Here is a 16,238-nt window from a genome sequence, read left to right on the forward strand (position 1 = left end):
GACGGGAGATTTGTATTGCGTTTTATCTTAATACCCAAATGAGAAAGAACGGATAAGTGATTTTCTGAATAACGCGGTCAAGTTCAAAATGAAGATCCATTGTAATGGTGTGAATAAATAATACGAAAAGATAACTTATTTGAAATAACACGGACGAGGGCACACAATACAAAAAGATGATCCATTTGAATAACACGGACGCGGACACACAATACGAAAAGATGATCCATTTGAATAACACGGATGCCGACACACAATACGAAAAAAGATGATCCATTTGATTAACATGGACGCGGACACACATACGAAAAGATGATCCGTTTAAATAACACGGACGACGACACACAATACAAAAAGATTATCCATTTAAATAATACGGACGCCGACACACAATACAAAAAGATGATCAATTCGAATAACACGGACGCGGACACACAAAACAAAAAGATAATACATTGAATTGATGTGGATGCGTAAAAAACTTTTATTTAATTTGTTAGTCTTTTATGTTTTTTAATTTTAGTTCATTTTCATTGAACTAGTACACATTTTTTGTTTAGGAGCCAGCTAAAGCCCGACTTCGGGTGCGGGATTTTCTCGCTGTGTTGAAGACCCATTGGTGATATTCTATTGTTTTCTGCTCTTTGGTAGGATTGTTGTCTCTTTGACACATTCCCTATTTCCATTCTCAATTTTATTTTATTTGAACCACTGCATTTTTACATTATATCGTATATTGTAGATTCATTAATATTCTTGGGATATCAATTTTCGAAGATTTCGTGGGTATTGGTAAACCACGAATTAGATTTTCAACGAAGTGCCAATTATCTATATACTTGTATGTAGACTCTGGCAAAACAACGGAATCAAATATCCACGAATACACAAGTTTTCCTCAAACCCCGAAAATTGGTACCCACGAAAATAAATGAATCCACAGTATATCATACCTCTTTTCAAATTTCATTTTTGACATTTAAATTAGAATAAAAAATTTTCTACTTACTCAAATACTGCGATGGAATTTTATGCGATGTGATCAAACAAATAGTCCAAAATATAAAAACATAAAACAGTGTTATTTTCATACTGAAAATTATAGACAAATGAAAAGTTGTTAACTGTACAAATAGTAAATGCCTTTTCTTTCTTGTGTTTTTCGGTTATATCATTCTCTCTACAACTCTATTCTGGTTATAGGCACTATAAAATTTCTAAAAATCCTGCTTATATAACCAGAACCATCCACCCGTATACTAGCATTAACTTAGAATGTTTTTGTTGCAAAAAAAATATGACGTAGGCGATTTAAATACATAATCTAATGTACGTTGTCTATGTATTGTATTTCAAGATAGTGTGTCGAATAAATGTAGAAAGAAATTTTTGAATAGAACCGGACCTTCTTATTTTATTACTCTAAGTAATTTTTTTAATTATTTTTTAAAATAAATGTCGATTATTATCAAATTTAATCATTTTAAAACACTAATAGAAGATTTCATTGAAAAGTTTAACACAAATTGTTGCTTTCTATGGATTACATTCTTTACGAATTTGAAGCACAATTTTTATGTATAACAACACATTCGACACACACATACCCATACACACAAACACACCCTCACACACACATACACACACACACACACACACACACACACACACACACACACACACACAAACAAACACACACATATATATATATATATATATATATATACAAGTCTTAATTGAAAACAACGTTGAAACTTATAATTACGTTGGATAAAAACCGCAATTTTTATACGTGTGCATGCAAAACAAATTTCTTGGTAGAGGGGTCTAAATACAGCACAAACAACATTTTCCAAAAGACCAAATGAGTGAAAAAGTATATTTTAACAAAACGCATTTGACAAGCAGGTCGAACAACTGATGTTCTTAAACCCTGCTGACTGCCATTGGCGATTGCCAAATAAACGGATCACAAAATGTAACAAAATAGATCTTATCACTAATTGATTACCAAACAGAAAACAATAAACTTGCGAAAAAGATGGTATACCGCAAACATGAGGTGCAAAACTTTGTACACCATATCCGGATTTCGGCAATTAATGTCTCATCAGTGATGTAAGGAATCGAAACGGTATTTGGAAGGCCATATAATTTACCATAATTTAGGACAGACTCTTGAATTTTGAAAGAGTCAAAATAGGATGAACGGATCATATAAACCTATATATACAAGTCTAAATTGAAAAAAACGTTCAAACCTCTGATTGCGTTGGACAAAAACCGCCATTTTTATACTCGTGCATGAAAAACAAATTTCTTGGTAGAGGGGTCTAAATACAGCACAAACACCATTTTCCAAAAGACCAAATGAGTGAAAAAGTAAATTTTAACAAAACGCATTTCACTAGCAGGTCGAACAACTGATGTTCTTAAACTCTGCTGACTGCCATTGGCGATTGCCAAATAAACGGATCACAAGATGTAACAAAATAGATCTTATCATTAATTTATTACCAAACAGAAAACAATAAACTTGCGGAAAAGATGGTATACCGCAAACATGAGGTGCAAAAATTTGTACACCATATCCGGATTTCGACAATTAATGTCTCTTCAGTGATGTTAGGAATCGAAACGTATATATATATATATAAAATGAATAATAGCCAACGACAAATCTTACGGGGCGATGGATCATATAAATATGATACAGTATGCTACAAAATATATTGTATAACAAGTCTAAAAGGGTACAACATCACCAAAAAATAATAATAATAAAATGAACAAATGTTAAATATATTTCGGATAACAGATATCCTTCATCAGTATGATCACGATGCAAAATGAATCATATCAATCTAGTCTGATTATAAAACTATAACAATCTTGAAATTTATACAATAAAGCAGTCAAGACTGAACATCATAGAGACGCTTGTACAATTCTAAAAATTTTAAACATGACGTAGGTTTAGCTATTTACAACAGAGACATCAAAGATATGCTTCAAATAAAAATAGTAATGTGCGATTTGAACTGGTACAACTCTAAAATTTCAAAGGTGACGACAGTTAAGATGTTACAACAACGATTGCGTGGAAATACATTCCCAATAAACAGCACTGACCGATCCAGGCTAGTATAATATTTCAAATTTGACAACGGTATCAAATTACATTATATTGACAACGATGCGTGAATAAAACAAACAGACAAGAAAGGTATAAATGTCAAAATAGGGGTACAGCAGTCAACACCGTGTCACAATCTTAATCACAACAAAAACAAACAAATATTTAACAAAGAAGCACAAAAAAACATATATCACAATTAGCAACCTTGTTCATTGCTTACTTATTTTTGTATTTTATTTATGTATGCCAAATCAACCAATAAAGAATAAAGGGATTTTTAAGCACTGGGACCGAATCGTAATTTTAACATTAACTCTGGCGTAGAATCGCGTGTTTGACGTCAGAATGTAAATGTCACACAGGTAGAGATATAAAATAATTTTGTAGTTCAAAGTATGCAAAAAGTATAATAGAACAATAACACAATGGCGGGATGTTTAAAGTACAGAGACACGTCATATGTATCAAAGAAACATATAAAGTCACACGGACAAAGCCGATAAGTAAAAATGAAAAATAATACAAACAACACAATGACGGGATGCATAAGTACAGACCCACGTCAAATGTATATCACCAAAAATAGACCAAACAGTAAAAGTAGTATTAATAAAGACAAATAAAAAAACACTTTAACACGTTATTAAGATAATAAACAGCGTCGTAATATTTATCAACAAGGTCTTGGTACGGAAACTTTTTTAGAAAAAGGACGAGATGTTTTTTTCATTTATGCCCTCTGATGAAACTGACCTTAGCTTTCTTATCCAAAACCTTTCCCGAGCGAATCTGTCGGCCCTTGACCAACCCTCGTTGAGGTCTATGATTGTGATGGTAAGGTTTTTGAGATCAGCATGGGCGTGCCCATGTGATCTCAAATGACGACTTACGGGGAGGTCGGGCTTGCAGGTGTAGTCACTTCGATGGCCATTCATGCGTTTGTTGAATGGCTGCTCTGTCTCGCAAACGTACTGCATGCCACATCGACACTGAAGAAGGTATACAACATTCTGGGTTTTGCAAGTTACATTGCAAAATATAGTGTACACAGACCAGTGGAGTGGCAAGTAAATGTTTGAGTATTCAGTATTTGTTGGCAAGTCAGACTTCGTCTGTTACCACACGACTTGCACCATCCTGCAGTTGAACCGCTTTTATTAGAGGAGACGTCAGCTCTCATAAATAAGTCATTCAGACTTGCTGGTCTCCGAAAAGCTAAGACAGGAGGTTCGGGAAAGATCTTGGATAATTCTGGGTGCTTGGCACAAATCAAACGTGAAAGGTTAGTAAAGGCGGGATTGTATGTTAAAACAAACGGAACTATTTTGCTGTGACTCTTCTGTTTGTACTGTAATAGGTCATTGCAGATATTATTGTAAGCACGCGCAAACCCCTTATCTATGTTCCATTTCTTATAACCTCGTTTGGTCAAAAATCCGCGAAGTTCCTGTAACCGTTTAGTGACAGCCTCCTAAGAGGGGCAAATCCGCTTTACACTGAGAGCTTGACTGTACGGAATACTTTTTGTACAGTGTTTGGGGTGACAGCTTTAGGGAGAAAGGTACTAATGTTTATCTGTAGGTTTATAGTAGAGGTCTGTTGATATGACACTATATTCCCCATTCCAAACTAAAAGAAAAATTGAAAGAGTTGGTATTACTTTGCTTCATTAAAAAGAATGGCGAACGTAGATACAAGTATCTTGTCTTTGAAAGGAATAAATCCTACTTTGTAAAGAATCACTCTGATTCAAACGAAAAATTCTCTGAAACTGACATTATCAAGATGCTTGATTTCTTGATTGACAACATATTTGTTACGTTTGGAGGACGTGTTTTTCAACAAACTGTCGGAATTCCAATGGGAACCAATTGTGCCCCTCTTCTTGCCGACTTGTTTCTTTATTATTATGAGGCTGACTTCATACAGGAACTTCTTAGGAAGAAAGATACGAAGGTAGCAATATCCTTTAACTTTACGTTCCGCTATAAAGATGATGTTCTCTCACTAAATAATACAAAACTTGGTGCCTATGTTGAACGAATCTATCCCATCGAGCTAGAGATAAAGGATACTACAGATACAGTTAAGTCTGCCTCATATCTTGACTTACATCTGTAAATTGACAATGAGGGTTGGTTGAAAACAAAACTTTACGACAAAAGAGATGATTTCAGCTTCCAAATTGTGAACTTTCCATTTCTATGTAGCAAAATTCCAGCAGCGCCTGCATACGGAGTATATATCTCCCAATTGATACGATATTCCCGGGCTTGTATTTCCTATCATGATTTCCTTGATAGAGGATTGCTGCTCACAAGGAAGCTATTAAACCAAGAGTTCCAAATGGTGAAGTTAAAATCATCCCTTCGTAAATTTTACGGACGCCATCACGAGTTGGTTGACCGTTATGGAATAACCGTTTCACAGATGATATCGGATATGTTCCTTATGTCGTAACTACAATACCCTTCCCTTTTCACGAATGTGATCTACCGAATTAGACTATTTACAGGATTTGTAATAACATATGCAACACGACGGGTGCCACATGTGGAGCAGGATCTGCTTACCCTTCCGGAACACCTGAGATCACCCCGAGTTTTTGGTGGGGTTCGTGTTGCTTAGTCTTTAGTTTTCTATGTTGTAGCATCTGTACTATTATTTGTCTGTTTGTCTTTTATTTTTGGCCATGGCGTTGTCAGTTTGTTTTCAATCTATGAGTTTGACTGTCCCTCTGGTATCTTTCGTCCCTCTTTTATAGCTGTAGTTGTGTCTAATAGTTATCAAAGGTACCATGCTTATAATTTAATACGCCAGACGCGCGTTTCGTCTATACAAGACTCATCAGTGACGCTCAGATCAAAATAGTTATAAAGCCAAACAAGTACAAGTTGAAGAGCATTAAGGACCCAAAAGTCCAAAAAGTTGTACCAAATACGTCTAAGGTTATCTATGCATGGGATAAGAAAATCCTTAATATTTCGAAAAATTCATATTTTTATAAACAGGAAATTAATAAAAATGACCATATAATTGATATGCATGTCAACACCGAAGTGCTGACTACTGGGCTGGTGTATTCCGTCATCATGAGGTATGTTGGTTAAGTGACAAGGAGAGTTTCCGGAGGAAGAGGGTTCATGGATTCCATTTTACGAAGGTACTCTGTAGTGTCTTGAATGTGAGAAGGAAGATTTTCTACATGAGATTTTAAATGAAAGTCTACGAATTCCGAGATTTTCTCAGTCGGGTGGCACTTTGCGGATACAATGGGTCTGCCAGGGTTGTTAACCTTGTGTATTTTGGGAAGAAGATACAATCGACCAGGCTTGGCGTTCTCTGGTTTTAAATATACGATTGTATCCTCATCTATGTGACCGTCATTGTGCATGGTTTGTAACGCAGTAATAATTTTGGAACTAAACTCGGAAGTAGGGTCATAGTCAAGCTTCTTATAAAATCTCTCATCAGAGAGCTGACGCTCTGCTTCTGCGATGTAGTTAGCTTTGTCCATTATCACAACGGCACTTCGATTGTCTGCTGGTTTTATCACAATATCATCTCGATTTCTCAGCGATTGTATGGCTTTTTTCTCGTCAGAAGAGGTGTTATAAAACGACGAGTACTTGTTGCTAGCTAGATGAACAACATCCGATTTGATTTTGTCGATAACATCTTCCAGTGTAGCAGATTTGCTTGGTTTTGGAATCCATGAACTCTTCTTTTTAAAGTGCAGAATTCTGATTTCTGACTTGCCAACAAATACTGAATACTCAAAACATTTACTTGCCATTCCACTGGGTCTGTGTTTACTATATTTTGCAATGTAACTTGCAAAACCCAGAATGCTGTATACATTCTTCAATGTCGATGCGGCATTCAGTACGTTGGCGAGACAGAGCAGCCATTCAACAAACGCATGAATGGCCATCGAAGTGACTACACCCGCAAACCCGACCTCCCCATAAGTCGTCATTTGAGATCACCTCGGCACGCCCAAGCTGATCTCAAAAACCTTACCATCACAATCATAGACCACAACGAGGGTTGGTCAAAGGCCGACAGACTCGGGAAAGGTTTTGGATAAGAAAGCTAAGGACAGTTTCACCAGAGGGCATAAATGAAAAAAACATGGAATGAGTCACTCATTTTCCTAGCATCACTTGTTTCCAGTAACTCAGGCTTCCGTATTGAACTCTTGCAGTTTTAAGGAATTTTTTAATTATACCACTTTAAATTACAGGTTTCTATTCATTTGGGAGGGATGTATAAGTACGCAGTCAAGTTCAATTATTTAACCTTAGTCAAAATTTATTATTATTTTTTAATCATTATCAAACTGCTATCTATTTGGGATGTTTAAATACGCAGCCTCTCTTTTAATCACTCTACCGTTGTCAAATTTGAAATATTATACTTGCTTGGATCGGTCAGTGCTGTTTATTGGGAATGTATTTCCGCGCAATCGTTGTTGTAACATCTTAACTGTCGTCACCTTTGAAATTTTAGAGTTGTACCAGTTCATATCGCACATTACTATTTTTATTTGAAGCATATCTTTGAGGTGTCTGATGTAAATAGCTACATAACCTACGTCATGTTTAAAAAAATTTAGAATTGTACAAGCGTCTGTATGATGTTCAATCTTGACTGTATTATTGTATAAATTTCAAGATTGTTATAGTTTTATAATCAGACTAGATTGATATGATTTCTTTAACATCGTGATCATACTGATGAAGGATATCTGTTATCCGAAATATTTAACATTTTCATTTTATTATTATTATGTTTTGGTGATGATGTACCCTTTTAGACTTGTTATATTTATATTTACAAGTCTTAATTGAAAACAACGTTCAAACCTCTGATTGCGTTGGATAAAAACCGCTATTTTTATACGTGTCCATGCAAAACAAATTTCTTGGTAGACGTGGTCGAAATACAACACAACAACATTTTCCTAAAGACCAAAAAAGTGAAAAAGTATATTTTAACAAAACGCATTTGCCTAGCAGATCGAACAACATATTTCTAAAACCTACTGACTGCCATGGTGATTGCCAAATAAACGGATCACCAGAATTAACAAAATGGATCTTAATTATTAATTCAATACCAAACAGAAAACAACAATTTTGCGGAAAAGATGGTATACCGCATACATAAGGTGCAAAAATTGGTACACCATATCCGGATTTCGACAATTAATGTCTCTTCAGTGATGTTAGGAATCGAAACGATATTTGGAAGGCCATATAATTTACCTAAATTTAGGATTGACCCTTGAATTTTGAAGAGTCGAAATAGGATGAACGGATTATATAAACCCGAAGGAAAATATAATACAAGCCAAAACGAAAGAATATAAACAAGTCTAAATTGAAAACAAGGTTTAAACCTATGATTGCGTTGGATAAAAACCGCAATTTTTATACGTGATCATATATATAACGCAATCATAGGTTTGAACGTTGTTTTCAATTTAGATTTGTTTATATTTTCTCGTTTGGGCTTGTATTATATTTGCCTTCGGGTTTATATGATCCGTTCATCCTATTTTGACTCCTCAAAATTCAAGAGTCTATCCTAAATTGAGGTATATTATATGGCTTTCCAAATATCGTTTCGATTCCTGGTGATCCGATGGATAAATCTGTTGTAGAGTTGTCACTGTTTCAGACATATACTTATACATATATAAAATGACTGAATAATAGCCAACGATAAATCTTACGGGGCAATGGATCATATAAATATGATACAGTACACTACAAAATATAATATATAACCAGTCTAAAAGGGTACAACATCACCAAAAAATGACAATAAACGAACAAATGTAACTATAAATATTTCGGATAACAGATATCCTTCATCAATATGAGCACGATGTAAAATGAATCAGATAAATCTATTCTGATTATTAAACTATAGCAATCTTGAATTCTATACAATAAAAAAGTGAAACAGTTTCACCCGAACATCATATGTAGAGACGCTAATAAATTTTTTGAATTTCCAAAAAACGACTCAAAGACATGCCTAAAATGAAAATAGTAATTATAGATATGAACTGGCACAACTTTAAATTCCAAAATGACGTCAGTTAAGATGTTACAACAACTGCATGTAAATACATTCCCAAAAGAACAGCACTGATCGATATAAGCTGGTAAAATATGACAAACAGAGGCTGCGTATTTATCATTCCAAATAAATAGCAGTTTTATAATGAAAAGAAAAAATAATAGTAAATTTGGGCTAAGGTTAAAAGTTGGACGTGGATGCGTACTTGTATATCCCTACCAAATGAAAAGAACCCTGGTATTTAAACTAGTAAAATTCCAAAAATTCCAAAAGAATCCTTAAAACTGTAAGAGTCAAGTAAGGAAGCCGGAGTAACTGGAAACAAATGATGTCAGGAAAATGAGTGATGGTAGGGAAAATGAGTCATAGGTTTGAACGTTGTTTTCAATTCTGACTTGTTTATATTTTTTCGTTTGGGCTTGTATTATATTTGCCTTCGAGTTTATATATAACGTTCATACACCAATGAGACAGAGTTATTCGATGGGTATAAACCCTATATAACGTTCATACACCAATGAGATAAAGTGAGATAGAGTTATTCGATGGGTACAAACCCTATATAACATTCATACACCAATGAGATAAAGTGAGACGGAGTTATTCGATGGGTATATACCCTATATAACGTTCATACACCAATGAGACAGAGTTATTCAATGGGTATAAACCCTATTTTACGTTCATACACCAATGAGACAGAGTTATTCAATGGGTATAAACCCTATTTTACGTTCATACACCAATAAGACAGAGTTATTCGATGGGTATATACCCTATATAACGTTCATACACCAATGAGATAAAGTGAGACAGAGTTATTCGATGGGTATAAACCCTATATAACATTCATACACCAATGAGATAAAGTGAGACAGAGTTATTCGATGGGTATATACCCTATATAACGTTCATACACCAATGAGACAGAGTTATTCAATGGGTATATACCCTATATAACGTTCATACACCAATGAGATAAAGTGAGACAGAGTTATTCGATGGGTATAAACCCTATATAACATTCATACACCAATGAGATAAAGTGAGATAGAGTTATTCGATGGGTATATACCCTATATAACGTTCATACACCAATAAGACAGAGTTATTCAATGGGTATAAACCCTATTTTACGTTCATACACCAATGAGACGGAGTTATTCGATGGGTATAAACCCTATTTGACGTTCATACACCAATTCGATGGGTATATATTCTTCAATGTGCATGGTATTATGCTAATCTGTAGCTGACTTTTTGCACCTGGTACAATGTAGTTTCATTTGATATCATGTCATACATATAGAATATTGGCATTTTTGTTTTCATGCCCCACTTAGGGGCATTATGTTTTTCGGTCTGTGCATCCTTTCATTTTTTTGTACCGCTTCAGGTTAAAATTTTTGGTCAAGGTAATTTTTGATGAAGTTGAATAATAGTAGGTTTGACACCTGTCAAGTGAAGCCATATAATTATACTGAGTTCTTTGCTTTACAGATAAAAATTAACTTCATCATTGACACAAAAACATGATTATGTTGACATCGATGGGTATAAAAAAAAGGGACTGACAAATTTTTTGGGGTTGAAATTTTGAAAAAAAAATGAAGATTTGATTTACATGTCTGCTCAACTGTAGTTTTGTTTTGGTTGAGAATATAAAGTAAAAAGAAATAGTCGTTTGGTTGTATGAATGAAGTTGCATGCATTTCATTGATAAATTGGTGCGATGAACGCGTAATACATGAATTTGATGCACTGATTCATGACGTCATTGACTTTTATTTTCAAGTATGGAGTCCTGTCCATGTTCTTAAGAATATTATGACATGCAGTATTTTAATTTTGGTAAATACATGTATATTAACCACCATTTTAGGAATATTTGGAGCGATCTGCCAGTTTGTAATTAATAGGCGAGTGACATTTTTCAAAAAGACGACAAGTTAACGACTTTAATGCACTCACCTAACATACGGCTATATAATATATCATTCGAAAGCTTATTATCTGTACTTTCTGATTTGCCCGGTCGTCAATAATTCGTACGGTGCAATTTTTGTCAAATCAAGGTCAAAGGTTAAAATTGAACATTCCTAAATTTTGTCACAATTATACAAAATGCCATTTTCTGGTACTTGTATGGATTTGTTTTTCTAAAAATGATCTAAACCTTATAAAACAAATTACCATAATTCCAAATCAAATGCAAACTTAATTGTTGATTGCGCTTTATTTACAGAAAATTGCATTTATAAAAAAAAACTTCCAAAAATCATAAAATTGCAATAAAATCTAAATATTTTCTGAAGTTTGAATATTTGTATGTCAAAAATACAAAAGATTTATCGTTTATAGGCCGAGGGAATTTTTTTCATCATTTTAAACTGTAACTAATATGATATAGGTCAAAATGCAGCCTTCTAATAACGCTTTTGCAGTTGCCCTTCAAAACACCATCTGTAAATGGGGATCATTTTGTTTTTATTGGCTGGATAATATTGCCAATATCGGCAGATAATGATCAACCATATTTAAAAGAAAGGGTAATGGAAGAACTTTAAGGAACAAAAAATGTATATTTGGTAAAAAAAATAGTTTTCCGATGTGGAAAGACATGTAACTAAGTTTATTATCGTTCAATGTTCGAATGCAAACTGTTTGTACCATGCGCTTTTCAAAATTAAAATCCGGCGAATTCCTTTTAATGTTAGACTATTATTATATACTTTACTAGTTATTTTATTAAATTTTACTGAAAATTAATTATTCAGATTAATTGAAATCAAATACCCTTCCTGAGCAACTGTAATCACCATACTGGTTTATGTAGTGTTCGCACTTTTCGGTATAGTGTTTTAAGAAGTTTTGTGTGTCTATCCTACTTTTTCGCCTTTGTCATGCTGTCATCTGTTTTTCTTTGACTATAGTTTGCGACTGTCTCCTTGTCATTGTATTCCTTCTTTCAACCAAAGAAAAATAAAAACCATAAGGTTCAAAGCTGAGCGAAACAAAGACAACATAACTTAAAACTCAGATATTGATGCAAAATATAAAAAAGTAAAACAACAAAAATGACCAAACTCCAAGTGAAAATTCAAAACGGAAAGTCTCTTATCGAATGACAAAACCAAAAACTGAAACACATCAAACGATTGGATAACAAAACATTGTAATGAGCAATATTCCTCCAACATTGCTTGGTAGAATTAAGGAAGTTCAAAATGCATATATGGAGGTTATACGTGAAGGAATTTGTTTCATGATAGACATATTCAAATAGAGTTGAAAATAGTTATCTCTTAAATATTACCAGAACATACATGATTTCAAGCAATCTCATGAAGTTAAACCCAATCTTATTAAAATGGATGTCTAATATCGTTATTCTCATACAATAAATGAGCAGGCGAGTCGTGAACGATCTGAATTTTAGTCAGATTGTTTTAACCCATGTTTTTAACACTTATACATGACATTTTGTACGGTTTTCTTCATGAACGTATGAATCACCTATTATTGTTGTGAGATCTTCGCACCAATAGAAACCCGAACGGAAAAATGTGAAAATAAAGTGAGAAAAGCACCAAAAGTCTCTGTCAGATCAACAACAGAGGGCTCAGTACACAATAGATGTCCACAAACATAATTTAAGATTAGATGACATAAAACCAATTAAAAACTGGATAAATAAAGGCAACAGTAGTATACCGCTGTTTAAAAGTCATCAATCGATTGAGAGAAAACAAATCCGGGTTTCAAACTATAACCGAGGGAAACACACATCAACAATAAGAGGAAAACAAAAAAACAACAGAAACACTGAAGTGCGACAATAAAAACAACAAAAAAACGACAATGCAACATACATAGAAACGAATTATTAGATAACAACTGCAACTGGATAAATTCAACCACAATTATCATTTCTCACAATTGTATTGATATTTTAGAATAAAATAACTTCATCTTAACCATATTTATTCTTAATGTACATGTTCTATCTTTAGGTTAATATGCCAATGTCCAACAAATGCTTAACAGATGATCTACTAGAATAGTGCTATTTTTTCTAAATGCCTTAAAATATTGTGTGGCACATCTAATTCGACATTTTAATGCAAAATCATGGCCAATTAAATTTGAAACAAAAGTGGTTCAAATGCATTTACATTTCTGTTTCTATTACACAACATTACTTGTAATATTAGCTGAAGTAAACATCAATATCAAAATTGCTTTGTTTTGTAAGAGATTGCCTACTTTTACAAAAGGTTATTGATGCTGATTGGTAGATTTTTTCTGTGACACATACACAGTAATTTCGTCCTTGATACTAATAACTATAACTTATGTTTTGTTGATGGGGATTGCCAGTTTTCCTGCCGATGGTCGGTGGTTCCTTGGGCACTTCGTGGGCCTAAACAAATAAATAAAGGCAACAGTAGTATACCGCTGTTCGAAACTCATAAATCGATAGAGATAAAAACAAATCCGGGTTACAAACTAAAACTGAGGGAAACGCATCAAATTTAAGAGGAGAATAATGATACAAGAAAAACACAACATTAAAATGTAACACACACAGAAACGAACTATAATATAACAATGGCCATTTTCCTGACTTGGTACAGGACATTAAAATAAAACATGATCGCCGCTAAATACTTTAGTAGCTAAAAGTGCTGAACCGAAAATTGCGTCAAACAACAACAATTCATCAATCATCTTTATATTATAATTTATGTATATTCAAACTATTCAGGGAGTGTATGTGTTGTTATTGCGAATTGCTAGAATTTCCATCTAAAAATTAATGTAAGTAAATATAATTGCGAAAGTCTCAATTTATTTAAAAGAATTACGTAGTTTGATAAGATTAAATACCTTGACCAGGCATACAGAACATTTCGGTGGCTAGCTTATAGTAATTTTCACTTCCTAAGTCAATGCAAGATGCAGTATAAACAACCAAGGAAACATATAAATATTGAAATATTGAAGTATCAAAGTTTCGTTCCAAAACTTTCCTGTTTTATTAAAAAGAAGCGTAATTGCAGTAATCTAATTATGTCAAAAACATCCTTAGCACTAAATAAAGTATGTTATTTGATTTTATGGTGAAAAACAGTTGAATCACAGACAAAAATTTTGGTTTTCATGCATTTTTGTCATTTTCAATGAAATATCTGGAAAACGGCGCTATTTATTAAAAATCCGACATTAATATTCCAAAGTGCTCTTGATAAGTATAACTATTAACATCTGTTCTAACAGAATTCCATATTTCCATACAAAATATTATTATTCAGAAGACAGAATATGCATAAACACCGACATCTTGTAAAATTAGAAGTTGTCTGTCCTTGACCTTTCGTTGTGACATGATGGAAACTGCACCATACGAATTGCTGACGACCGGGCAAAAAAGATAGTACAGATGTTGTGCTTTCGAATGATATATGATTTAGCCGTATGTTAGGTGGATGCATTAAAAATAAAATTTTATAGTTAATTTTACTCGTCTATAAAAACAGCATATCATTGATAAACTTTTGATTAAATCAAAGTTCTGAAAGAATAGATGAAAAAGATATCTGTAAATGATGTAGCCCTTTTCATAACTTGTTATGTAAAGTTATCTTCTTTACATTTGCATACATTTGCAGCACAAACAATAAACAAATAAATTTTTAAAATATTTATTCATAATTATAAAAAAAAAGTTTATACATGCCTAACAGATGAACTAACAGTCCTAAACTTAAAATTCAATATTTTACAAAGAAATATAATTAATTAAATATAATCAATCAGGTTTGATGGAAAAAAATTGATTAAAACATTTCCAACAAATTTTCTTATGTTATTGTAGTAGATGGATTCCTATTAGGAATAACAGTAATATGATCTAAGCTTCTGATGTTTATTAATAGTAATATTATAAATAAAACAAATTTGAATAGCAATATAACATATGTAAATAACTAGTTATTTCATAAAATATTAGTGTGTCCTTATATGATATATCACTGATTGTATAATATGTCGTCAATATAAATTAGATACCAATGTCAATTTGAACTATTTCAACGATTGTAGACATTGAACAATGTCTTACTGCAATACATATTACCTAGTAAATAACAGATCAAACATATTTTCTGTATTATTCATGGTAAAATAGTAATTAGATAAACGATTTTTACAATTAAGAAATAGACATAAACTTAAATTTATATACGCACATATGACTCTTACCTTGTAAATTTAAATAATTGAATATGAACTAATGAATGAGTTTATTTGCAAAAAGCATTTACATGCTATGGCAATCAAAACATATATTACATATATGACACGATGATAAACAGCAGAAAACAACACAAATGATACAATGTTAAGTAATAATTTGACATCTCATTTTCCATGCTGCATTTAGATAATTACATAATTTTATAGTCAAGAGTTTTAACAATTATATTTTCAATTATAATGGAAATCAAAGCATCGTCGATGTTGTGATCCAGCCATTATATTTATAGCTAGTCTGATATTCTTTCTGACCATACTTTTTTCAATATTTTCTTCTCTTTTCATTTTCAATCTTACTGTAAAATTTCTATGTTATTTTCCAAAGGAAATAAAAATATTAATGCAAATATTGATATATATATATTGATATTTCAATTTTAGACTCTGTCAGATTTTTTTTTGACAAGAATGGAAAGGGAAATCGTCAAATAAGTAAAATATTTTTTTATATGCCATTTATAATAACTGGCTTTATAAATAATATCTTGCATGCTATCACTACAAACCAGTAAAAGTCTGAAATGGCCTATATCTGTACTCGACTGTACTGATTTTTACTCGACCAGTCTGAATTGGTCTGAAATTTACTTGATAATACTCGACTGTAGTCTGAACCATACTTAATAGTCTGAACTTGTACTCGACCCTTACTCGACCAGTACTTAACCATTTTATACGCGTCTGAACC

General features: G+C 32.9%; 1 protein-coding gene across 7 annotated transcripts in view; it reads right to left on the reverse strand.

Annotated features, from left to right (window-relative positions):
* Positions 1-1,277, reverse strand: part of LOC127723032 (MAM and LDL-receptor class A domain-containing protein 2-like) — a 77,945-nt gene extending 76,668 nt beyond the window's left edge. For all 7 annotated transcript variants that reach the window (XM_052229448.1, XM_052229449.1, XM_052229450.1 and 4 more), the window contains exon 1: positions 1,010-1,277. In XM_052229448.1, the coding sequence (XP_052085408.1) occupies positions 1,010-1,091 (82 nt within the window). In that variant the 5' untranslated portion in view covers positions 1,092-1,277. The remainder of the gene's footprint in view (positions 1-1,009) is intronic.
* Between the last annotated feature and the right edge of the window lie 14,961 nt (positions 1,278-16,238).

This window comes from Mytilus californianus, unplaced genomic scaffold (genome assembly GCF_021869535.1).
Source record: "Mytilus californianus isolate M0D057914Y unplaced genomic scaffold, xbMytCali1.0.p SCAF_13, whole genome shotgun sequence".
Classification (NCBI taxonomy): domain Eukaryota; kingdom Metazoa; phylum Mollusca; class Bivalvia; order Mytilida; family Mytilidae; genus Mytilus; species Mytilus californianus.